The 24,654-nt window shown below is 56.8% G+C and overlaps 2 protein-coding genes across 8 annotated transcripts in view; both read left to right on the top strand.

Annotated features, from left to right (window-relative positions):
- The window catches only part of VAC14 (VAC14 component of PIKFYVE complex), a 129,728-nt gene extending 109,418 nt beyond the window's left edge, over positions 1-20,310 (top strand). The window contains exons 15-19 of the mRNA XM_043987184.1: positions 6,336-6,510; positions 8,533-8,651; positions 9,488-9,567; positions 12,745-12,895; positions 19,464-20,310. Coding sequence (XP_043843119.1) covers positions 6,336-6,510; positions 8,533-8,651; positions 9,488-9,567; positions 12,745-12,895; positions 19,464-19,626 — 688 coding nt within the window. The 3' untranslated portion in view covers positions 19,627-20,310. The remainder of the gene's footprint in view (positions 1-6,335; positions 6,511-8,532; positions 8,652-9,487; positions 9,568-12,744; positions 12,896-19,463) is intronic.
- A 2,617-nt stretch (positions 20,311-22,927) lies between these two features.
- MTSS2 (MTSS I-BAR domain containing 2) overlaps positions 22,928-24,654 on the top strand; it is a 40,949-nt gene continuing 39,222 nt past the window's right edge. For 3 of the 7 annotated variants that reach the window (XM_043983102.1, XM_043983101.1, XM_043983104.1), the window contains exon 1: positions 22,931-23,166. In XM_043983102.1, coding sequence (XP_043839037.1) covers positions 23,161-23,166 — 6 coding nt within the window. In that variant the 5' untranslated portion in view covers positions 22,931-23,160. Of the gene's footprint in view, positions 23,167-24,654 lie in introns of all 7 variants that reach the window. The other 4 variants (XM_043983108.1, XM_043983103.1, XM_043983106.1 and 1 more) reach the window with 4 other exon arrangements.

The raw sequence follows: 24,654 nt of genomic DNA, 5'->3' as shown, positions 1-24,654 counted from the left end.
ATGCCGTGTCAAGTGGTAGAACAAGTAGGGGTATTAGGGCAGTAGGGAGGGAGAGGCCAAATTGCCAAGAGTCCTCTAAGTGGTGCAATAGGTCGATCGCTGAGCCCGGAGTCAGAAAGACTTGAATTCAAATCCAGAATCAGACACTTAGTGGCTGTGTGACCCTGGGCTAGTCATTGAACCGATGTCTGCCTCAGTTTCCTTACTGTACAATTGTAGCAGCTACCTCCTAGGGTCATTCTGAGGACCAAATGAGATAACGTTTGTAAAGTGCAGTGCCTGGCACATAGTAAGCAGTTAACAAATGCTTAGAGAATGGAGAATCCTGCAGGAATCATGAGCAGTCCACATAACTGGGGCTTGGCTTCAGATGGCATTGTGCTCACTGATGAGAAGGTGGCTTTGCCTGCATGAGCCCAGCCTGGTCCTGTCGGGCCTTATCTGATCCCCGTTCTGCACAGCCAGGCGTGGGGAAAGGGAGCAGAGAGAAGCAGACAGAACGTCGGTAGAACTTCCCTCGCCCCTTGAGGCAGGGTCTCCGGCGGCACAGGGAGTTTGTCCTCTCTAGACAGTATTTGTTTTCCCCTTTTCACTGCCATCTCTTGATAGGCCCATGACCACATGCCTGATCCAGGGCTCATCGGGTGAAAATCTGAATGAGCTGATAAAAATCTGCGAGGGCCATTTGTGGAGACTTGGCAGTCAGGCAAGAAAGGCCCAGCCGGCAGCTTCTTCCTTCCGCCTCTAGCAGCCGCTTCTCTTAGAAGAGAAGCGCTCAGTCAAGGCCTGGAGAGAAGTACTACCAAGGAGAGCAGGGGCATGGATCTTCTTCTCAGGCAGCAGGCAGCCTTGGGCCAGGCCAGTGCTCAGGAACATCACTGGGATGCGCCTCCCGCCCAGTGCTCTGCCCTCCAGGGCAGCCTTCTGTGGCGTGGGGCCTTGCATCGAAGCACTTATGCAGCAGAGTCAGAGAGAATCAGATGCCCTCTTCCATCCTCTACTCTGCCACTCCCTCAGTCCCAAAGTCAGAAGCAGCCCATAGAAGTCTGGCACCAGGCCAGGCAAACGACAGGAGGCGCCCCTGGCCAGCAGTGCCACAGTGGACTGGACACCCTTGAGGTCTGTGTGAAAAGGGGGCAATAAAGGGCCTCCTGACAAGGCAGCCCATGGACCCATGTGCCACACCAGCCGAGACATCTGGGCTGGACGTGTCCTGCCACGTCTCCATTTGTTACGGGGTCACACTGATGCCCTCATTGTTCTTGTGGATGTGTGCAAGAGCTCTGCACACACGGCAGAGAACAAGTGGAGAAGGGCACTCCCCAGAATGTCGATTGGCCCTCTATCTGTTGTGCCCCCAGCAGAATCTCCTGCATCATTCTCCTGCCACACTTCCATGCCTTGTCCTAAAGAACTTCCCAGACCACTCTTCAGTGAAGAGCGTGTGTGTTATATTTTAAAATACAGGTAAATGTTTCATATTCTCCATCCCATTTGTAATCCTGAGGCTGCAGAGCCTGGCAGAACATCTCACGCTGGGCTTCTGCTTGGGGAGATAATGATATAGCAATCCTGAGATGTGTTCCTCTTGCAGACCTTCAGACCCCATGAAAACCGTGCCCTTTTCTCTAACCTCACATCACATTTCTCAAGATGATTCTTTGGGACAACCCACAGCCAGTGTTGCTGGACACTTTCTTGCCTGCCTTCCCTTCCTCTGTCCAGTCTGCTTGCGGCATACTGTTGTTCCAGCTATAGGCTCCGCGCCATTTCCAATCCACGGTCAGAGAAGTGCTGCCTTCTCCCCAACTCCATCAGAACCATCCCCACCAAGTCCCATTAACAGAGCCAGGACTCCAACTCCAGACAACATATAAAGTGGCAGGAAAATTCAGCCCCAGCCAGGAGGCCCAGCGCAGCTCCAAACAGCAACACTAAGGAGCATCGTTGGCTGCCAAACCCCACCAGCAGGCTTGGGCCTCCAGGGCACTAGCCCAGTGAAGCCAGATGAATTTTCTCCTCTGCTTATCAGCAGGGCCGCCATATCTTCTTTCAGTAGTCAGCAGCAAACAAAGGGAACTGATTGGTGCCCTGGGAATTCTAATAACCAGTTGGGGGGAGGGAAAGGACAGGAGAGGGGTGTGCCTGGCCTCTGGCTCTTGCCAGCTGTGGATGGCTGTTTCTTTCTTCCTTCTTCCCCCCTGTTGTGGTTTTTTTAATAAGTGGAGCACAGAGGGAGAGTCCTGATGTGTGATGAATTGTTGTCACTTTTTATAGGGTGTCAAGGAAGCAAATAGTCAGAGATCTCCTGGAATGAATGGGCATTGTGTGTCCTCGCTGGGTCTGTCCAGAGAAGCGTTTCTCATGCTGTGAATTGCCCAGGCTTGCACTTGGCTTAGCCAGATCAGGGGTGAGAATAAGCTGCCGTTGGGGGTCCATGACTACCTTAGTGTAGACCAAACCCTGCAGTCCTGGGATAGGAATTCTGGTCCCTGTTTGGCACTCCCTGAGTCCCTGTGCATGGAGTCTGACCCAGTGACCCCAGCCCTCTGGCCGCTCCTCTCTACACCCAATCCCCTGGCTCTCTCCCACGTCTGAATGCGCTCCCTCTTCAATCCATCTCTTGGCTTCCTTCAAGTTCCGGCCAAAATCCCACCGTCTCAGTCCCCTCGGTGCAAGGCCTTCCCACCAAGGGTGTCTCCCATTTATCCTGTTTGTATCTGTGGCTGTTTGCATGTTGTCTCCTCCTTTACATGGTGAGCTCCTTGACGACAGGGATTCTTTGGTTGGGGGTTGGGGGTTGGGGGTGGGATATGAGCATTGAGCACACTGCCTGATATACAGTGGGTGCTTACTAAGTGCTTGTTGGTTTGACTTGACCACTGACAAACAGGCCAGATGAGCCCCTGAATGACAAGCATGGTCACTCGTCTCCTGGTTGTCTTCTTCCTGCTGAGAGTACAGGGAAGAGAGGGAGGCCAGTGGAGGTCTTTTCCCAGCACATCAGTGGGTCTGGAGTGTGTCTTTCCACCAACCCACTCCTCTTCTCCCTGGTCATTCTGACCTACATCTCTTGGTTTTGTCCTGGACTCCTTCCGCAGCACAGCCTGTCCTGGGCCCAGAACCCTGCTAGACCATGTCGAACTGAGTTGGGAAGAACTTCTCCCCAGAGTAAGAATCCCCTCTCCAGCATCTCAGAGAGACAGTCATTGAACTTTTGAAACACGTCAGTCTTACGTGCCCCTGGGCACCCAGCAGGGACCCTCCTCTGAGGCGCACTGGGATACACAGTCCAGCTGCCGCAGGTGTCCCATGTCTTGGGTATGGGACTGAAGGATGGCACGCGGAGCATCTCTTGCCTTGGTGACAGCTTCAGCTGTTGGGTCTTCTCTCAGAAGCAGTGGCAGCTGCAGCTCACAAGTGTATTCAACCAGTTGTTCCCTCTGAGCTCGGTTCCCCCTTCCTCCTTCGTTTGGTCCTCGGAAACATTCCCAACCCGTAATCCCCCAGATGGCTCTGCGGAGAATGGAGGGCCCAGTGTGCTCCCTCGCGAGGCCTGCAAATGGTCAGGATGCCTTAGGAAGCGATCTGAATGCCTTTCTCCTCTTGGCACTGACCACAGCCTTCTTGCTGCTGTGCTCTGCTTTGCTCCTGACCAGTTGTACATCTCTGCCCCTGACATGCATCTGCTTTCTCACTTCATTGCAGCAAATATTTATTAAGCAGCTACTCTGTGTGAGACGCTCTCCTAGGAGCCGAGCATGCAAAGATGAAAACAAACCAGTCTCTGCCCTCGAGGAGGGATTGAGAAAGCCTGAGGGGGGAGAAGGAGACAATGAGGATGCCAGCTCTCCATAGCAGCCTGGCTGTCAAAGAGAGGAGAGCTGTAGGACAGTGGCTGGACTGAAGGGTGTTCAAGTGACCAGGGCATGTTTGTAGGGAAGGTGATTCAAGGTGAGAGGAAAAGCGAATGGTTCATGGAGAAGCTCCCAGAGAAACAACAGGGCTTGAGTTGGGGGACCAAGGGAATAAGTGCTGGGATTAGGCTTGGCCACAAGAAGGTTCAGCTTCACCAGTGGCAACTGGAAAGAAGACTGGGGTGGGGGGAGGATCGTGTGGAGGGGGGAGGATCGTGTGGAGGATCGTGTGGAGGGGGGGAGGACCGTGTGGAGGGGGGAGGATCATGTGGGGGGGGGAGGAGGGAAAGCTCTTGACAGCAAAGGAATGAGGCACGCCCAGGAGAAAACCTGCTCCTGTGGAGGTGCTCCCCTCTCCTGATTCTGCAGCTCCGGGGCACAGAAGCCCACTATAGCCAGGCTGTGTGGAGGCTCGGGGGCCAAGGTGGCGGAGAACCTCCTTTGGAGGGTGCATTCGGCTGCCTGGGGGCCTGGCACCCCAGCCTATGGTGGGCACGAGTAGTTGGCAGTGGTGATGGGCCTCCCGAGTGTGGGGGTCCTTTCTACTCTTCTGCTCATAACTTTGATCCCGCTGAGGGCCGTCGGGTAGGGGTGGCAGTGACCCCTGTGCCGGTAGCAGAGTCTCAGGACCCCTGCTGATGGTAGACTCCACGCACACCACGGACACGTCTTATTTTCTGTCGGGTTCTTCCCCTTTCTGCTGGATCCATAGCAGAGGATTGGGCGGGAGGAGGCGGCCTGTCTGGGGCCTGCTGCTTAGTGGTTTGGGTCCTGGGGGGGGAGGGTTACCCTAATGCTCAAGGACTTTCCTAGTGCTACCAGAAAACCCAGCCTTCCAGCTAATCAGAACCAGGCCAGCAGCAAGGCCAGGCCTTGTATTCAGATGGGGGTTTGGACAGAGTTGGGTGTTCCTCAGCAGCGGGCTGGAGGCTGATGTTTTCTCAGTTTAGCATGGCCCTGCAGGTCTGGGAAGGTAATACCCGCGCGCGCGCCCCCCCCCCCCCAGGTGTGCCCTTGTCAGCCACAGGACCACGACTCCTCGGCCCCTGCGGCCCTGTTTCTAATAAGCCTTTTCACTCTGAGCTGGATTTTAGTCTGTGGAGTAGAGTATATCCACTTCCCCAGAGAACTTGGGTCTTAAACCTCAATCTGGAAGGGGAGAGTGCTGGGCAGGGCTGTTGGGAGGTGCTTCCCTCTCCCCAGCCGCCTCCTGAGCCTGGTGACCTCCACTCCATCTTCCCTTCCTCAGGGACTTTGGGAAGGCCCCTCGTGTAAGCCTGCCCTTCTGTGTGTCATCCTCACTTCATGCAGTTCCTGGCATCCGGCAAATGTTTCATCAACACTTGTTGACTGGTTGGCTTCTCTTAATGGTGTGCCCTGTTAGAAATGACATTAAACACCAACACAGATAATGACCTGGGCTTTAAAATTCCCCTAACTCTTTTTCGTTTCTCCTCAGGATTCTCTGCACATTCTCCCTCATTTTTCCTCATGTGACCCCGTCGTAGATGCTCCGTTCTCTGGGCTTCCTTTCGTTTGGTTTTGCTTTGGTTATGCCAGAAAGGTCTTTCCAGACTCCTTTGTAATCTACCTACGAGTCCATCTTCTTTACTTTCTTCCCATCCTCTTTTTCTAAAGGGCACAGAGATCGGTTGTTCTCTGGCTTATTTTCTGCAGTGTCTTCTTTGGACATGCTTTTTCAGTGTTGTTTTTCCTCTAATATTTACCTGGTCAGTTCTGGGTTGGCTTCCTGTCTTTTGCCTCCATTCCCCCGCTCCCCGCCATGCAAAAACCACTGGTTCTTACTCCTTCCACTGAGAAGCTTTCCTCTGGACCACGGTAGCTGTCTGACCTCTCTCTGCTCCCCAGTGGCCAAGCAAGAGGCATGAAGGACGGCACCCCGAGATCCCTCTAGAGATTTGGCCTCAGATGCCTATTTGTTTCTGAGTCTTTAACAGGAAGGTAGTTAAGGAGTCTAACGAAATCCCTTAGAGCCGTGGCCCCAGCAAGACTTTCCCTTGGCCTCTAGCCTTTTAGCCTTTTGAGGCTGTGGGTACTTACTGAGGTCAGGGATGTGGGTGTTACACCTCTGGTTCTGTAGCAAAGGTGAGATCTGTCAGCAGGAATGGAGTCCAGCCTCTTTCTGGATCTGCGCTTGTTTAAACAAGCCCCCTTCTGCTAGCACGAGGCTCTGAGTCAAGGCCAGAAAAACGGCAGGCCTCCCTGGCTAGGAAGGCTACCCGCTGACCCTCGGCCATAGGAGTCCTCCCTGGTGTCCTGCCCCTGGTCTCTGGCTGAGCTAAGGAGGAGGAGACAAGTGAAGGGGCCTCGGGGTTAATGTGTGTGCCTTCCCTGGGGACCTCGGGACTTGTCCTCCCCAGTCACCCAACCCTGAGTGTTTTATTCTGTCTTGTATAGGCAGTTGTGTCTACTGTTGAATGCTGAAAACATCTTCCACTCGATGGCTGACATCCTTCTCCGGGAAGAGGACCTCAAATTTGCCTCAACAATGGTTCACACCCTCAACACTATCTTGCTGACCTCCACAGAGCTCTTCCAGCTAAGAAATCAGCTCAAAGACCTGAAGACTCTGGTACTTCATCCCCGACATCCCAACAAGGCTTTTCCCTTTGCCATGAAGTAGACAGTGTAATCTTTTGGGGGGGGGGGCGGGGCAATGAGGTTTGTTAAGTTACTTGCCCAGGGTCACACAGCTAGTAAGTGTCAAGTTTCTGAGACTGGATTTGAACTCAGGTCCTCCTGACTCCAGGACTGGTGCTTTATCTACTGTACCACCTAGCTACCCCCATAATGTATTCTTGCAAATAAGTCCAGAAACATAGTGGCCCAGCTCCTCCTCTCTCCCAGCCTTCCCCACCAGGAGTAACAAGAGTTTTCATTCAGAGTTTCTTGACTAACAGCTTAACGTTTTGAGTTACTGTGGGTAAGGCGCTCAGTGTTCCCATCTTGGAACGAGTCACCCTGGACTCCCAGCCTGGTCCTTTCCCAAGCTTACAGGAGGCTTCGGGATCCTTGCCTTATGTCCGTGGGAAGGAGTCACGGCCCTGCAAAGCCATCCAGCCCTAGGAACCTCCTGTCTCCTTCTCTCCTTCCCCATCTAATCCCTCAGTTTAAAAAAAAAATGCCCCTGTGATGGTTTTCCTCAGAGGTCGTGTTGATAAAGAATCCAGATGGCACTGCTGTTTTCTCTGAGGTCCCTGTTGATAGTTGAGTGACTTGGGAGGAACTTTGCCTCCTTGAGTGGAGAAGAATTCTACGGTCCATGACTTGTCCAGCTTGATATCCAGCCACCCTCTCCAGGGCCAGGGCCTCTGATGCTCCCTCTCGATGCCAGGCCTTTAGAGCAAATTCATTTGTGAGAGGGAGAATGTCTGGAGCAGGAAGGGGGGGCAGGAGAGATGTGGGCAGGGTGAAACAGCGGGGAGAGGGGGAAGAGCTCCAGTTTGTTTTCACAATCTACAGGACCCTCCCCCACCCCATCCCTCTGGGCCCCTCCCCTTCCTCCTGTAGCTGCACACATCTGTACGTGTAGACTGTTTGGGGGTGGGGGGGCTGTCTTATTGCCTTTCTGCCTCCAAGGACAGGTTGGGCTCCAACTGATGGCTGAGTCAGGGTGGTTGGAGGAGGCTGAAGGTCACCCCAGCCAGAACCACAGCTTTCTCCCCTGGACTTTGTTGTCCCATAAAGAGCCCAGTGTCCCTCATCCCGGTCTTAGCAGAAAGGAAGAAGCTAAAAGCTGTGGATTGGAGAAAATATCATCTGGGGGCCATTACTTTGGGGAAGAGACAGTCGTGTGGCCACCCAGAGGGGGCGGGTCTTCAGTGTGTGGGCAGAGTGCTAAGCACACCCAGAGCCGGCAGTGGGCACCAGAGGTCAGGAGGCAGCAGGGGAAGCCAATAGACCCCCCATGAGGGGGAACATGTGACTCCTGGCCAGAAAAGGAGCCCAGATTCACCAGCTCAGCTCAGCTCTGCTCCAGGTGCTGGGTGACCTCAGGGATCCTGCACCCTCTTCCTAGGCCTTTTCTCTTTCCCTCCAGCAAGTGAGCTTCACAGGACATGCCTCCCATGGGCTTCTTAGGGATAAACACGTCCATATCTGTAAACTGCTGGACTTCTTGGAAGGAGCCATCATCACTGCGGTTATTTCCAGACACTTGCAAATTCCTCAAGAATTTTCCCCTGAGGCAGAAATTCCCTTCTGCTCAGACTCAGCCTTTGGGTGACCCTCCACACGGGGTTGGGAGACCTGGGAAGCAGGAGGAAGAAGCGCTATCATTTGGTGGATGGCGAGGGGAGGGCCAGGGTGAGACCCTGCTGTTAGTGGTGCGGCCCCAGCAGACAGTGTCCTCCCAGCCTGGCTCCCTGTGCCCCTCCCTGAGCCAGCCACTGTCCCAGACCCCAGGGGCCAGGGGCACCAGTGCTGGGAGGTCTTCCTTCCAGCCTGCCCTCAGCCACCAGACTTTGGGGCAGGGCAGGGCCAACGTTGCTCCTCCCTGCCTGTGGCTCTGGCTCACAGGCCCTTGGTCCTGCCTGCTCACTCCTCACCTGTGCCGCCCGGCTTTCTGCCCACCCCTCGCTTTCTCACCTCACAGGAGAGCCAGAGCTTGTTTTGCTGCCTCTACCGGTCCTGGTGCCACAACCCGGTCACCACAGTGTCCCTCTGCTTCCTCACCCAAAACTACCGGCACGCCTACGACCTCATCCAGAAGTTGTATCCTTTTCTGCGCCAGGACTCGTGGCGGGCGCACAGTGGGGGTCCCAGAGCAACGCTGGGGGTGGGGAGCTGGGAGACCAAGGCAGTGGGGGAGAGCTGGATGTTCCTGGGACTGCTTTGTGTTAGGACAGAGCTTGGCCCTTGGGGAAGAGACAGGAGGACCCAAAATGACTCCCTCACGTCATTTCATCAGCAGAGGTTTGCATACCCTCCCCCTTCTGGCCTCTGCCAGCCTGCAGACCAGTGGACGGTCCAAGCCCAAAGTACATTGACGGCGGTGACAACGGCACAGGCTTCTGTTGTTCATCCGCTCGAGCCCCCACTGGAGGGCCCTCGTACTGCTATCAGAGCTCTAGGCCTTTCCTCTCTCCAACAGCCTCCACCTTGTTGAGGGACAGGAGGCCGGGCCGCCGTGGGTAAGGCCATGTCGGAACACAGGCGGGCCAGAGAGAGGGAAGAGCCGGGGAAGCGGAAACACTCACTTCTAAGGAGGGAAACCGTGGCCTGCTTCTCATTAAGAGCAGCAGAGACTAAATTAAAAAAAAAATTCCATTCCCGTTTATGTCGAACCTGGTTCTATACATGGGAGCCAAGCCCGGAGGCAGAGTCTGAGTAGGGAGGAGGCGATTGGAAGCCTTTGGTTCTGCTCTGCACAGCACCTTGTGCGCCAGGCCCTCCCCCAGCCCCTTCTCCCTTCTGCAGTCTGGCTGCCCTCTCTCACCCCGGAGTGGGGGGGTATCAGGAGAGGGGGCCCCGGCAGCCACTTGGGGCTGGGCATCACTGCCAGGAAAGGCCCTCTAACGAAGATCCTCTTTCCTTGACTAGACGTCCAGTGGTGACCTAGAGGTCACTGTGGATTTCCTCACTGAAGTGGACAAGCTCGTGCAACTGATCGAGTGTCCCATTTTCACATGTAAGAGCACGGAGGAGTGTGTGTGTGTGTGTGCATGTGTGTGTGTGCACGTGTGTGTGTGCATGCATGTGCGTGCGTGTGTGTGTGTGTGTGTGTGTGTGTGTGTGTGTGTGTGTGTGTGCATGCGCTTGGATGCTCAAGTGCCTTCGCGTAGGGCCCCACTTTCTTCCTCAAGCACTAGCTCCAGCCCCACCAGCAAATAGAGCAGAAGTGATGTGTCCTTCTGCCAGGGGCAAGCCAGGACCTTTGCAGAGCCTCTGATTGTGGCACCACCCAGAAGAGCTTCCAGTGGAAGGGGTCAGAGAGGGTGGCTGTAGCAGAAAAGCGATGGGGGAGGAGAGAAATCATTCTGGGAGGCTCTTGTTTGGGGAGAGGGGGGAGCGGAGTGAGAGGTGAGCTCTGGTGGGGCCTGGGGAAATGGGTGGATTCCAGACGCGAGTCCTGCCTGCTACATCCAAAGCACAGGCAATGGTCCATCATGCCCAGCTCAGGCTTGAGTGTACAAATCCTGGCATAGACGGGGTCATTTTAGTCAAAATGGACACAGTCAAGGAGTCTCTCAGCATCTCCTCTTGGAGAGTCCTAGCCTGGTCCCCTGAGATTTGGGGGGCCTCCTTCAGCACCATCCCTGAGATTCAGGGCTGCTCAACACAAACAAGGCCTCCTCCGAGTACCTCGCCATCTCCTAGCATCTCATCCGTTCATCAGAGAGCACTGGACCGCCCTGTGGGTGGCCAGAGAATGGAGTCCTTGCCCCGTAAAGTAGAGTGGAAGTGCTGTCCTGAGAGCACATGGCTGACACAGGCCAAGTGTGAGGGGTGGGCAGTGGGGAGAGCAGCATAGAAGCACTCCCACCCCCGGCTCTCTGACATGCAGTGCCGCCCTGGAGCGGGGGTGGGAACAGGCCTCTACAGCTTGCTGTGGTCTCTGCCCCCAGCCAGTGCGGATGGACGCCCCTCTGGGGTCTGCCTCCAGCCCCTGGAGAAGGAGGCGGAGCTCGGAGCAGGGGGATTTTTGCCTCAGCTCATCTCACCTTCACGTGGCCGGCTTAGGCTCCCCCAGTGCCATGGGAGCAGAGAGAAACCCTGCTGCCCAGGATGTGTCAACAACAGCCCCTCCCAAGGGGCTTTGTTTTCCCTTCTGGCCGCCTTTGACCAGGGTGACAACCTACCGGGGCTCAGGCTTGAAACAATGCTCTCTTCCAGCACCAGGCAGTGGAAGCCTGGCCCAACAGCAGCACCCTCCCAAACTAAGGAGAGTTCCTGTTATCGATAAATGTATGCAGCACTGCCCTGTCTTCATGGGGCTCGCTGTCTGGTTAGACCAAGAGGGCGTGTACAAAGGACACGCTGCTCTTTGTTGTCTCGAGGGCCATATGCTTGCGAGAGGCAGGAACGAGTTGAACAGCTGTTAAAAAAAAAATTGGCGGGCGAATGATTATTTCCTCTGGAGTGGCCCAGAGGAGAGGAGTCCAAGCATCCATTGCTCTGAGGAAGGAAGAGTCCTGAGTTAAAACTCTCTGTAACCATTGCTGAGGCTTGTAGCCCTGATCCAGCTAGGCCAAGGAGATGCTTTAAAGAACCCTCCCTCCTGCTGGGCAAAGGCGTGCACACACCTGCAGCAGCTGGGGGTCACCTTGTGTGTAGGAAGCCACCACTTACTGCAGCAACTGCCCCCCATCCCCAGGTTCCAGAGCCTCCAGCCCCTGGGAAAGCAGAGGCAGGGACGGAGCGCCAGGTCAGCATCTTAGAAAGTGGTGGTGGGCACAGCTCCCACCGATAAAGAGGGGATCCCCTGGCATTCATCTAGCCGTGTTTGCTCTTGGCCTGGTATTCCTCAGGAGGCAGGGGCAAGGCCTTGGCCGCTGTCATGAGAATAATAGTGCCTCTCTAAGGAGAGGCTTGTGAGTCCCCCTCAGAGAAGAGATGGGGGAAATGCTGTTTTGGGGAGCAAGAGGCAGAATCAGGTGTTTAGGCAGTTTAAAGCCAAAGAGTCTGCTTCTAAGAAGGCCGATCTGCCTCATCTTAGATAGGTAGAGACTCTGTCTCCAGAAGCTGCTCCGGGGCGAGGCCTCGCAGCCCCAGGCTCTTGGGAGCTTGTCATCCTTCTCTTCCAAGCGTGGCTCTGCTAATGCAGATCTCACGGATGTTCTTGGCCCTTCTTTAGAAAGAGACCCGGAAGGGAGGCATCACATTCATCTCCAGTCTCCCTCGCCCTCCATTGGCACAGGGGGACTTTCCCAACCTGGTAAGTCTAGAGAGGCCACATGGAGTACGATTGTAGTCTGATCTCCAGAAGCTTCCGCCAGCCAGCTTCCTCTCCACTTAGAAGCCAGATGCTGGCTCTCTATCTCACACGCACACCGTGTGTGTGTGTGTGTGTGTGTGTGTGTGTGTGTGTGTGTGTGTGTGTGTGTGTGTGTGTGTGTCCAAATATGAAAGCATTTTTCCATTCTGTCCTCCCTTCAAGCTGTCTTAATCCACTGCATTTCTCCCCAGATCACCCTATTTATAGCTCTGCCGTGCTGGCACGTGCAGAAGCAGACACAGGAATCTGGTCCAAGCATTAGACCCTCTCCTGAGGGTGGTAGCTGGGCACCTGGGAAGGAGGGGGTGAAGCAGCAGATGAACTAGACCCTCCAGTAGGTTTGGTGGGGAGCCAAGGACAATCCAAGGACCAGCTCCCCTTCTTTGCTCGGAGTCTCAAGGCAGGCTCCGGTGCCTGGTTCTTTCTGTAAAACATCAGTGTCAAAGGAAAATAGAGACCCTGGCTCACTTTTCTTACCACGTCAGACATCTGCCCTTCCTGAGACTAGAAAGAAAGACGAGTCATCGGGATAGAAAGGAGATAGAATCCCCCGGACCCTGGCTATTCTCTCATCCGTGATGGGGAAAGCCTTGGAACTGAGCAGCATTGGGGGGGGGGGGATTCCCCTCATCCCCTTGACCCTGGGGGCATGAGGGAACCTGCACAAAAGAGGGCTGTCCCTATGATAGGCAGGGGGAGGAAAAGGAGAAAGCTGGGCTCATCGTGGGATAGTCTGTGCTCTTCCTGCTGGCCGAAAAGGCTCTGGCCTCGGGAGTGGGTAGAAGAAGGGGTGGGGGGGATGGGGTGCCGGTCCAGAGCCAGGGAGTTCATCTAGACTTCCTCCTCATCATGCCCTTCATCTCTCCTCAGATCTGCGCCTGCAGCTGCTGGATGTGAAGAACAACCCCTACCTGATCAAGGCCCTGTACGGTCTGCTCATGCTCCTCCCTCAGAGCAGTGCCTTCCAGCTCCTCTCCCACCGACTGCAGTGTGTGCCCAACCCCGAGCTCATGCAGACTGAGTAAGTCCCTCTGGCTTCTTCTCTCCCAGGGCCTTCTGCTCTCTGCGCAGCTGCCCCACCCAGTCCCACAAGGGGAGAGGGCATTGAAGGGCAGGCTTGCGACGCACCGAGTAGGGACACTAGCTGAGGCTTCCTGGCCTGACTGCAGCGAGATCATTTCAGGGCGTGGGATTGCCCCGAGCCTGCGCTGGTCCCCAGCCCAGGGTTTCTGGTGCCAGGCTGCTGAGAGGGATCGGTGAGCTGTGGGGTAGGTGGAAGCACCCCCTCCTGGAGAGGAAGTAGCCAGAAGCCACGGCCGCTCACAGGTCAGCACCTCCTGGAAATGCTTTTCTGAAACAGTTCAGAGCCAGCTTTCCAGGTGCCCCGTCGTGATGTGCAGCAAGTCAAAGGCTATCCCAGAGCTAGCAGAGAGGGGAAGGTTGGAGGGCAGCCCCAGCCGTGCCGGCCACAGAGGAGGGCGTGTGCTCCTTTAGGCATCTCCCCAGCCCCCTGGCTCCAGAGCCTTCAGACCTTGGAATACAGAGAAGGCCGAGCCTTGAGCCATTGACCTGCCTCCCAGGACAGCTGAACAGAAGCAGGAGAAGTGTTGGCATCCTGGGGACCGAGGACAATATCCTGGAAGCTCCCGAGGGGCCCCTGAGGGTTGTTGCCTGAGTGTGAGCCCAGCTCCCAGAATGCAGTGGGCTTGGGGCAGCCATGTTCTGGGAAGAGCTGTGTTTTTTTGGGGGGGTCCCTGGCTTGCAGGGAAGGGCAGGGACCTCCCACCAGGCACCCCTAAGAGGCCCGCTCCCTCTGGCAGCCTCTGGAGAACTGAGCCTTTGCCCCAGGGCTGGGGGAGGGGGAGGCTCCCACCCATGAGTCCATCCCTGGCCAGGCCCTGGGAGCCTGTTGGGCTTTGTCTATATTTGGTAACCCTTGGAGGGCTCTGCCTCATCCACAGGCATTTGGCATCCGAGATGGAAAATTTCACTTGTCAGGTCACCATGGAAACAGGCAGAGCCAGGGAGAAGACTTACACTGAATGGAGGGAGCCCAGCTTGAATCAGATGCCCCCGTTTGTCTGGAATCCCTCTCTCCCCACCCCCACGCCCAGGCCCAGGCCCAGGTTGTGGATGATTTCGCCAACCCTGCTGCAGCCACGAGGGCCAAGTTGGGGGTGGTCCTGGAAACAGCCCCCGTGGAGCCCGCTCGCTGGTGCCGGGAGGAGGGACTTCCCCTGCTAGCCCCTCTGGTCTGTTCTAACCGTCCTTGCTAGATAGGCCGTCAGCCCCAGCCCTGTGCTTCCAGCCTCCCGGGGCCTGTTTGCCATCAGAATGGGGCTGCCTATGCGCTCTCCGCCTGAGCCCTGCTGGACATGCCCTTGGAGTCAGGGCCCAAGGAAGAACTGGTTTAAGTGCTGGCCCAGCCCAGCTCCTTCCCACCCCTTTTCCTAGATAGAGTTCAAGGGCACCACTGGGACTTGCCAGCTCTCCTCTCTCCCACACGCGGGCCACAAGGGTAAAAGCCGTATAGCTGTCCATTGCTGGCTGGCCCGCTGAACCATGCTGGTGCCAACCAGGCCACGCACACCCCCAGCACAGCAGCTTGTTCTTAGGGACATCGAGATGGTAGAGCTAAATTGGACTTTCTATCGAATAGGTTTCTGCTCTCCTTGGCCTGAGAGGCCTAGAGTTGCCACACGCCCAGCCCTCCCAACATAGCAGAGGGTTTGGTGTCTCGGCCTTTGGAGAGGAGAGGTGGGATTGCGTGAGTCGGGAGTCACACTGTAGCAGCCAGAGAGAGAGAGAGAGAGAGAAAGAGAGAGAGAGAGCGAGCACCCTCCCCTCCCTCGGCCCCTGCCAGCGGGCCTGTCAGAGCTGTCAGCCTGGGGCCTGATTAGTGGTGACCTACATTCCATCACACACCAGAGCAGCCAGCCCCCCTTTCCTTGGGGGACAGCGGCCGCAGGGCCTCGTCATTGTCCCACCACCTCCGCTTAACTAGGCCACACTCGGGGCAAAAGGCACGGGCAGGTGTTTAGCGAGAGCAAGAATTGCTGGGAAGTGTTCCTTCCCCTGCCCAAACTCCATACCTCTGACTGCCTTAGATACAGACCACAGAGACTACTCATGTTCCTTTGCTTGGGGGAAAAGCACCCATATTTCCTAGGGACCACTTGGGGTGGCTCTTTCTCTCCTCAGGGATACTAACTCTCCTAAGGCCCTGGGATCAAAGGAGGGCAGACCCTTGGCAATTTGATGTTGGCTGCCCCAAGTTGGTGCCATTCTCCCCCCCCCCCCCCGCCCCATTCCTCACCTCCTTCTGTTGAATTATTTCTGCAAAGCCCAGCCTGGGGACAAGTTGAGAAGCAAAGATCCCAGGGTAAGATTCAGAGCAGTGACTATTGCCTGATGCAGATCTGAGAAGAGAGTTCCTTGGAGTGACTGTCTGAGGTGGGGAGAGATCAAGGGATGAGTCAAGTCAAGGCAGAAGGAATTGGTGAATCATCTCCTATGTGCCCAGCTCTGTGCTAAGTTCTGGGGATACAAGGAAAGGTCAAACCATGGCCCCTGCTCTCTAGCATTCACGGGGCACCAGAATAGATGCAGGGTAAAGCCTTGAGGGGGCACTGGCAGATAGAGATGAGCAGTGAAAGTGTTCCAGGGGGCAGCTAGGTGGCGCAATGGATAAAGCACCAGCCCTGGATTCAGGAGGACCTGAGTTCCAATCCAGCCTCAGATACTTGACACTTGCTAGCTGTGTGACCCTGGACAAGTCACTTAACCCCAATTGCCTCACCAAAAAAAAAAAGAAAGAAAGTTCGTTCCAGGCAGAGGGCACAGCCTGAGGAAATGGCCAGAGGCAGGAGATGGAATGTCTTATGTGCATATCTGCCCGGGAGGCAAGTGTATGTGGATGGAAAGGTCTGTGTAGGCACTGCCACTCTCCCCCATCCCTGGCTGCGGCTGAGCGTGGTGCCTCCAGTCTTGGTGTCTGAGGGTGGCTTCTGCCAGCAGCACACCTGCTACATCAGGTCACCTGGACTTAGCGCTGAGCTGGCTCTTGGGGACGTGGTGAGAGGCCAGGTCAAAGCCCTGCTGAGGAGCCTTCCAGGCCCTGCTTGCCCCAGGGAGCAGAGGGAAAAGGAGGTGGTCGTGGGCAGCATCCCCAAAAACTCTGCCAGGGGCCAGAGGCAGAGCTTTCTGGCCTAGGGAGCTTCCTTCATGGTCCTCCCAGGGGATCTGTCTTGTGAGTCTGGCTTCCCCTTTTCTTTGCTCTCTGGACCCTTCCACAGCCTAAATTGGCTTTGGCCTTGGCCTTGATCACAAGGTGACCAGCAGAGACACAAGGGGAGCTGGGTGAGATGAAGAGGGCTCTTGAGGCTGGGCCAGGAGTCTGACTGCACCCCAGGGCTCTCTAGGAAGGCCCTGACCGCACACCGGGCAGCTGTGTCAGGTGGCCCGGAGAATGGGCCCTGAGCATGGAGGAGCAAACTGCTGAGTTGGTTTTCGGAGACACCTGCCAATGCCTGATGCTGTTTTCTTGGGAGTGGCCTTGTCCTTCTTCCGGAAATCTCCAGCCCATCCCAGCACCAAGCCTGAGAGAGCCTCTGGTCAGTGAGGCCACAGGGAAGAAGTGAATCCCCAAGATGAAGACTTGGGTCATGAGGAGACAGACCTTCTGGCCACTCTCACTTGAGAGACAACCGAGTAGCCATGCCCAGCAACACATTCCTGGGAGGAGGATCAGCTTCCTCATGGGAAAGTAACCCCCTCACTCCTGCCTTCCCCGCCAGAGGCCTCCCCTCCCCCAGGCATGACTCTCCATTTAAGCCCAGAGGAGCATTCTCTGTTGAACATCCATCCCAAGCTGAAAATAAACCTAGAAAAACCACCCCCAAAGGCAAGAGCAGGCAGCCTCTGCTTGGGGCAGGGGAGGGTGGGCCCAGCTGGCCACTGTCTATCTTCTCCCCACCCCCCGGGTCTGGCTGCACTCATGCACACGGCTTGGCATTAGCTAACCATGTGCTCCTGTCTCCCTGGGAACCCCTCATCTTGTTTCCTTCTGCACGTGAAGCCCTTGGGCTGCCAGGGGTGGGATTCAGGTGCCTTTAGGTACCTACATGTGCATCATCTCTGTGTCATCGGGTGTGTATAAGTGCTCCAATCTAGGGATGTTGAGACCGCCAGGCAGCGAGGGTGGAAGAAAGGTCGGAGCTAGGAAGGCCTGGTGTGAACCCTCGTTGGCCTCAGTTTCATCTGTAAAATGGGGGTGATCGTGCACCTACCTTCCAGAGTTTTCACGAGCACCAGATGAGATGCCATGTTCAGTGCTTTGCAGACCTTTACATGCTGTGCAAGGATGGCTTTCCCACCTGAAACACCACCAGGACTTGGGGCATCGGCCTCTTGGGCCTGAAGGTCCCACCCATAGCCCAAGACTCCCCAGACTGTCTGTGGTCCAGGTGCAGCACGTTTGTGGAGGGTTTTGAGATCTGTGCCTCCCCCAAGAACAAGGGACGGTGCTGCTGAGGCACCTTGGGAAGTGCAGGAGGATCTCGTCTCTGGCCCTTTAGCACAGGCTTTCCTTCTGCTCTACTCCGGGGGTGAGGGACGTGGCCCAAGCCTCGGCATGCTGCCCAATGGCCTGATCTCCTGTGGCCAGCCCAGCCAGCTCCAGGGAGGGATCCCCACCCAGGGCATGGATTGAACCTGGAAGCCACAGGGCTACCCTTTCCCCACAGCTCACACTCCTCTTGGGGTCCTGTTCTTCCTGGCCTTTGGCCATTATCACGGGCCTTGCCCACCACGTCCCAGCTGCGAGGATGGATTCTATCCCCGAACCAGCCAATGCCACCCCTTGGCTTGGGTGGCCCCACTCAGGGGCAACACCATCCTCTGAGGTGGAAGCAGTTGGCGCATCCTCAACATGCCTCTGGCTCCCTCAAATAAGAAGCGGGAAGGGAGGGAGGGAGGGCAGAGCTGTGGTTTTGCTTCTTGCTGAAACCAAAAATGTTAAATATTTTGTTAGAATCTCAGCAAGAGGAATAAAAGTGCAGCCGTGGGGGTGAGGCGTGAGGGAGGGACAGGATCCAATCCGGAGCCTCCTCAGAGGTGGCCTGGGGCAGGGGGTGCTTCATGGAGGTTGGGCAGAGACAGCGCCCGAAGCTGGGGCGGTGGCTGAGAGGTCAGCACGCAGTGGCCAGGAAAGGGGTCGACTGGCCTCAGCTGCCCCAGGTCTACTATGTCTAACCTTTTCCCAAGGACTTATCCTGGCCTGCTCAGAGGACTAAGCTTCTGCCCTCCAGCACACCACCCACCCTGTCCTGGAGCCCCAGCTGCCTTCTGGCTTGTGGCTGCTCAGATGTCATTCCAGTCCCCCTCCCCCCCAAGGGAGAAACTCATAAACAGGAAACGCTTCCCGAATGCTGTATGCTCTGGGCTCCATCTCCTGTCAAGCCAGGGGCCACATGGATGGGTGCCAGTAACCAAGATGGACGGCCCAAGGCACCCACCAAACGGCATCAGCCGTGCTTGCCCGCCCCTCCAGGGCTATGGACACACCACCCCAGGGAGGTCTCAAGGCTCCCTAACCTGTCACGCAGTCTCATCGACAGGAGTGCTCCCTCCACTGAGATCGCGGGCCCTCTGTGAGCTAGTAAATCATCTTTGAGAAGCGCTATAGCAAAAGTCTTCCATCACCCTGGGACCTAGCCAGTGGTGAGCCTGGCCCAGCTTTACGGTGTGGGTCCCCAGGCAAGTCCATCCCCTGCCCTTCCAGCTTGGTCCTGCCCTGCTGGGTGACTCAGGGCCACCTACCCACCCTGGCAAGAAATCAGCCATAGGGCCCTTCTCAGCACAGTGGATAGAACCTCTGTCCTGGAGTCAGGAAGACTCCTCTTCCTGAGTTCAAATACAGCCTTGGACATTTACTAGCTGTGTGACCTTGGGCAAGTCACTTCACCCTGTTTGCCTCAATTTCCTTATCTGTCAAATGAGCTGGAGAAGGAAATGGCAAACCACTCCTGCGTCTCTGCCAAGAAAACCCCAAATGGGGTCACAGAGAGTCCAACGCAACTGAAATGACCACCACCAGAGTTGTAGGCGTTCGAATCCATGTTTTAATTAATGCATTTTGTTCTTAGATTACATTCATTTCTGAATGTACCTCTCCTCTTCTCACCCTTGTCAAGCCTTCCCTTGTAACCAGGTAAATACAGCCCAGCAGTCATCCACCATGTCCGGCAGGTGACAGTTGTATGCAGTGTTCCACACCCGTAGCCCACCCCCTCTGCAGGGAGGAACGAACCCTGCAGGATCCTAGCTTGATCCTTATAATTGCCTAGTTTCAAAGCATTTGTTAAGCACCTACTGTTCTCTGTTTTTCAAACAGTTGTTGAATGTTAGGGAAGAGAAGACAAGCTACACTCTCCCGGGAAGTTTCTTTTTGGTGGTGGTGGTTTTTAACATTAGTTTCCCCTGTGGGCCTTGACTTCATTACTGGCCCCCCCCACCTTTCCAACACTGTCACTAGGGCCAGGCTTTCCCCAATCTGGCTCACCTCGGACTCTCTGTTTGCCTCTTCTCAGGGATAGTGTGAAGACAGCCCCAAGCTCCCGGAAGGTGGATTCACCCAGTATTGACTATGTGGAGCTACTGCAGCACTTTGAAAGGGTCCAGAACAAGCACCTGGAGATGAGACACCAGCGGAGCGGGCGTGGGGACCAGCTGGACCGCAGGATTGTCCTCTGAGCCCCCAGCACGCACAGCTCGGGGCGGAGGCTGGTGTGGGGAAGAAGCCGAAGGGGCGGTCCTGTGAACCGTTGGTGGCCTTCACAAAGTCCTCTCCAGGACCCTAGCATGGAGGTGGGCAGGCGGTGTGTGCGCTGCCCTCTCTTCTAGCTAGGCACAGCCGACAGCCCGTTCAAGGGCAGAGGAAGCAAGGCTGCTCACCAGTATCGTCTGCCCCTCTTGCCCACCTCTCCATCCTATGCCCAGGAGTGCCAGCGCGAGCTGTTGCTCCCTGGCCCCTTCCCATCTGTGCTAGAGCAGCAGCAGCAGCAGAGATGACCCACAACTCTCCCTACAGGAGATGTGCCCCTCTGCCTCCCATGTAATGCCCCACCCATAATCAGCTTCTTTTTAACCAGCCCCTTCATTTGGATTGAGAGGAGAGCTGGGCTGCTTCCTGCCCAGCCCAAGTCTCTGGACGTGGAGGTGTGTCCGCACACACGGATGGATGGGTGGGTGGATGGATGGATGGATGGATGGATGGATGGATGGATGGATGGATGGATGGATGGATGGATGGATGGATGGATGTGTGTGTCCTGTCTCTTCTCTAGTCTCCACCTGGATCCTAGAGGTCTGTATGGAATGACGGAGCTCTCCCACATAAAAATAAAGGAATGATGGTAAATTCTATCCTCTCTCCCATAGCCGGACTGCTCGGTTTTATTTGGAAGCTCCCTTATCCACACCACACATTCTTCAGGGGGCTCTGGCACTTTGGTCCTGACTTCCGGGGCCATGCCATGACATCAGACCAGGGGGCATTGATGGGCCAAACCTTACCTAGCACGCAGAGGAGCCCTCGGAGCCTGGAGACAAGGATTTCTGCTCTGCTGGTGGCCATTCTGTGTTGTGCTCTCTGCCCCTGCCCCACCCCTCATCCCCAACAACTCTGAACTAACAGGACGAGACCTTGTTCGGAGAGAACCTCCCTCAACAAGGAGATACTTGGACCTGCCATGTTTTTAAGACACCTCATCCCAAAGGCCTCTTCATTATCAATAGAAGCAGTTTTTATTTTTAAGGGTTTTGTGCACCCTGCAAAATTAGAACATGATTTATTTCCCAGCAGCAGGATATCTGTGATACCTGAGAACCAAGAGGAAAGCCCTCTGGGAGAGGTTCTCTAAACCTCCCAGGGCCCCAAGAGTGAGGGGGTAAACTGAGGCAGAGAGGGTCACATGAAGGAGGAAAGCCCCCGTCCTTGCAGTTGGTGAAGGGCAAAGGCACCAGTCAGCTGCCCCTGTCACAAACATCACTCGGGGCTACTGGACTGGTTTAGTTCCTCCCTAGAGCTCTACCTTAGTTGACCTTGCTTTAAACCAAGTTCACTGAGTGGTTCTTGCAGGGTCAGTCAATGAGACTGCTGGGCACTGAGGATAGGGATTAGACTTGTGATTTCGTTAGGGACGTCCCAAATGAAGTGCCCTCTCCCAATGCAGAGTTGTCTGGAGCACCAAAGTTGAGTGACTTGCTCAGGGTCAGCCGGTATGGAGAAGGGAGGACCTGAACCCAGGTCTTCTTGTCTCCAAGGCCAGCTTTCTCCACTGTGTTGTCAAGACAGAAATGTTCCAGGCCCTTAAATTCTGAAGGGGGAAAAAATAGACACAGGAACATCCAAAAATATATGCAAGTCAGTGTCCCACCAAAAGGCCTCCGTGGCTTGGGAAAACTTCATGTAGCTCTTGAGCTGGGCCCAGAGAGAAGAGTTGGAAGGGCTGGGCAGGTGAACAAGGATTAATAAGCCTGGCAAGGTAGCTGGTGAGGGGTCACAGAAGTCAAACAGGAGTGTTCGTCTGATTCCAGGAGCAACCCCACCCCCAGCTCCTAACTGAGCAGGGGAGTGATAGGTGACCAGTGACTGTCGTGTCACCGAGGACTTCAGCTTGGGCAGCACAAACCAGGTGGGCTAAACTAGCACCAGACGCCTGATGGTGCCTTTCCCTCACCAAGGCTTCTCGATCTGCCACAAAGGGGCTGATCTCCCTAGGTCTCAGATAAGGGACTGATCTCCCTAGGTCTCAAAAGGAATATAAATTCTCATTTGCCTTTTAAGTCATCATCCAGACACTCGTCTTTGCCTGTGTTCGTGTCCGCAGCCCTTAGCGGTTCCTCTGGAACACAGTAAGCATCTAATGAATGCATCCAACCTCACAAGATGGGCCAGCAGGAAGGGATATCCTTAAGGCTGGTGACTGAAGACGTCCCCCAGCCAAACTGCATGGGGGGCGGGGGGGGGGGGGAGCAGGTAGAGGGGTCCGGCTGTTCAGGCATTCCCCGTAAGGAACGAAGCTAAAAGAACCTCCTGTTTCATTCGTGTCTTTTTGTGCGTCTGGACGTGGGTCTTCGTGAAAAGAATGGAAGATGCGGCTCCTCCTCCCCCGTGCCATACCTGCCTACCTCTGTAATCCAGGAGTTTCCTGGAAGGATTGTTGGGGGTAGGGGGGTGTCTTTTGCTGGTGGCCCCTAAGCGCAGATCCTCGACTAGGGTCGCTAATCTAAGTCCACGTGCCCCCCGAGATGAGCGCTTTCTGCCTTGAACGCGCAGGAACCTCTCCTGGGTGTCTCCCTCAATCTGACTGACTGGGGTGGGGGCCACCAAGCGTCCGCGGAAATCCAAGTGGTCCTGCCTGGGGGTCTCCTGAGAATCGAGCAGCAGCCCTGATCCATCCATGGCCGGGACCAATTCCCCAACAGCTCCCCCTCCTCCCTCCGGTTCCCCTTTGTGCCACCCCGCACCCCCGGAGCTGGGGGACCGAGCTCACCAAACCAGTAAGGCGGCCCCAGGGCTCGGATTTCAAAGTCCTCATTCCTGGTCGTGAATGGGCCTGCGCCGAGCTCGGCCTTTCCCACAGTCGCCCCCTCCCCTCGGCTCGCTCGGCTCGGCTCCCCTCCCCTCCCTCCCTCCCTCCCTCCGCCCGCCGGGTCCCTCCCCCTCTCCCCGCGCCCATGTGACGCCGGAGCCTCCTGGGCTCGGATTACCGCCCCGCTCGTTCCCCGCCAGTCCCCGGGATCGCTGCGCTGCGCTGGCCCTGCGCCCCCGCCAGCTCCCTGCGCCCACGGCCGCGGGGGGAACGGACGCGGGCCGCTGCGGGCCCTCCATCCCGGGGCGGGCCGCCTCCCTCTGGCGCGGGGGGCCGGGGCCACGAGCGGAGCGGAGCGGAGCCCGCCAGCCGCGGGACATGGCTGCGGAGGGCCGGCGGCGGCGCGCGTCCCCCGGCCCGAGGGGCGGCCGGCCGCTGAAGCCGAGTGCGGCCAGAGGCGGGGGCGCCGGACCGGCCGCCCGCGGGGCCCGCCGCGCCCAGGCTCGCAGGAGCAGCCCCGGGGGCTGGCACGGCTTTTTGTCCCTCCTCCCCTCGCGGTTCGCAGAGCCCCGGGAGCCGCCCGCCCGGCCCGCTTGGCCAGCCCCAGACCCTGCGCCCCGGCCGGCATGGAGACGGGTGGAGAAAGAGTGCGGGGCCCTGGGCGGCCCTCTTCCAGGCCATCGTCAATGACATGAAGGTAAAGGGGAGAGAAAGGGGGGCCCCGCCCCCTCGCTTCCTACCCTCGCAGCTTTCGCTCTGGGGGAGTCTGCGGCCGTGAGGGACTCCGCACGGGGTGCGCGCGGGGGCTTCCTAGCCGCGGACCCCTCCCCTCCCCCGGCCGCCCTCCCGTCCCTCTGTCCCTCCGTCCGTCCATCTGTCTGTATGTTTGGACCCATGTGCTCTCGGCGACTGTGTGTGTGTGTCTGTAGGCACTTGGGAGGATCCTATGTATGTAGCTGGGACTCGTGTGTGTGTCTGTGTGTCTGTGTGTCTGTGTGTGCGCGCGCGCTCTCGCGTGTGAGCGCGCCGTGGCCATGGCCGTGGCCATGGGCCGGGCTGAGGCTCCTGTCCTTGTTGTCTGGCTTGGGGAAGTAGAGGGAGGAGATGCTGGGGGTGGACGGGTGGGCGGTCAGGGGGTTCTGCCTTTGGTTGCTGGACAGAGCCCTTCCAGACTGCCCGGAACGTTAAACCGGCTGTCGCTACCTCCTGAAAAAAGGCTGAGGCGGGGCTGGGATGGAGAGCGGGAGGCGGGGGGGGGGAAGCCACGGCTTGGGGGGGGGGGGGGTGACGACCGACCCCCGCCTCCAGAGAGGGGCTCATTTATTATCCGGGGACCTGATGGCCCGCGAGGGGAGCGGGCAAGTCTCTGCGCCGCCCTTTAAATCCCAGGGCTCTGGCTGTTGGAGACAGGGTGCCTCCTTCTTTCCCCCTCTCCCTCTTCCCCCATCCCCCCAATCCCCCCTCCTTTCTTCCCCCTTCCCCCCTCTCCTCCCCCTGGCTCCTTGCTGCAGCCCCGGAGCCCAGACAATACTGTCACTGCCAAGGCCAGGGGGGAAAAAATAATAAAGCCGGGAGAGAGGACTTAACTCCTTCCCCACCGGCCTGCATCTTTGCGAAGACCCAGGGGCCGGGGTCCCGCAAGCCAAAAGTCCGAGCACATGTATCCTGCTGACCCGAAGGGCCACGATTGGTTGTTGTTACTCCAGGGCTTCCCCCTCCCCCTATGGCCTGGGGGGGTGGGGGAGGGGCGAGCAAACCCACAGTTTCCCAGGCCTGTCCCGGGGCTTGGGGGCAGGGAGGGAGCTGGTGGACTCAGCTGGGACAGCAAAGCCCCCTGCCTGTCCTGTCCCCGGGCCTGGGAAGAAAAGCCCAGGGAACAGTCACTTCCCTCCCTTACCAAACATCCCTCCCACACGTTACTCCCTTTATCCCGGGTTCTTGAAAACGTCAATCTCTCATCTTCTCTCCCCCCTTTTCCTGAGACCCAGCCCTATGCCCACCTTACCCAAAGACAGGAAGAGGCTATCTCTTGTTTCCACTGTCAGATACTGAGGCCTGGGAAGAAGTTCAAGGTCACCAAGGGGAGTTGGTTAGGAGTTTAGTAGCCTATTCTGCAGGCTAACACCCCTCCCCATATGTCCAGTAGCTTCTCTGCCCTGGAATTGTAGCATGGAAGGGGAGAGAA

The sequence above is a fragment of the Dromiciops gliroides genome, chromosome 2, assembly GCF_019393635.1.
Source record: "Dromiciops gliroides isolate mDroGli1 chromosome 2, mDroGli1.pri, whole genome shotgun sequence".
Classification (NCBI taxonomy): Eukaryota; Metazoa; Chordata; class Mammalia; order Microbiotheria; family Microbiotheriidae; genus Dromiciops; species Dromiciops gliroides.
Note: the sequence above shows the minus strand (reverse complement) of the source record. Positions and strands in the feature narration are given on the sequence as shown.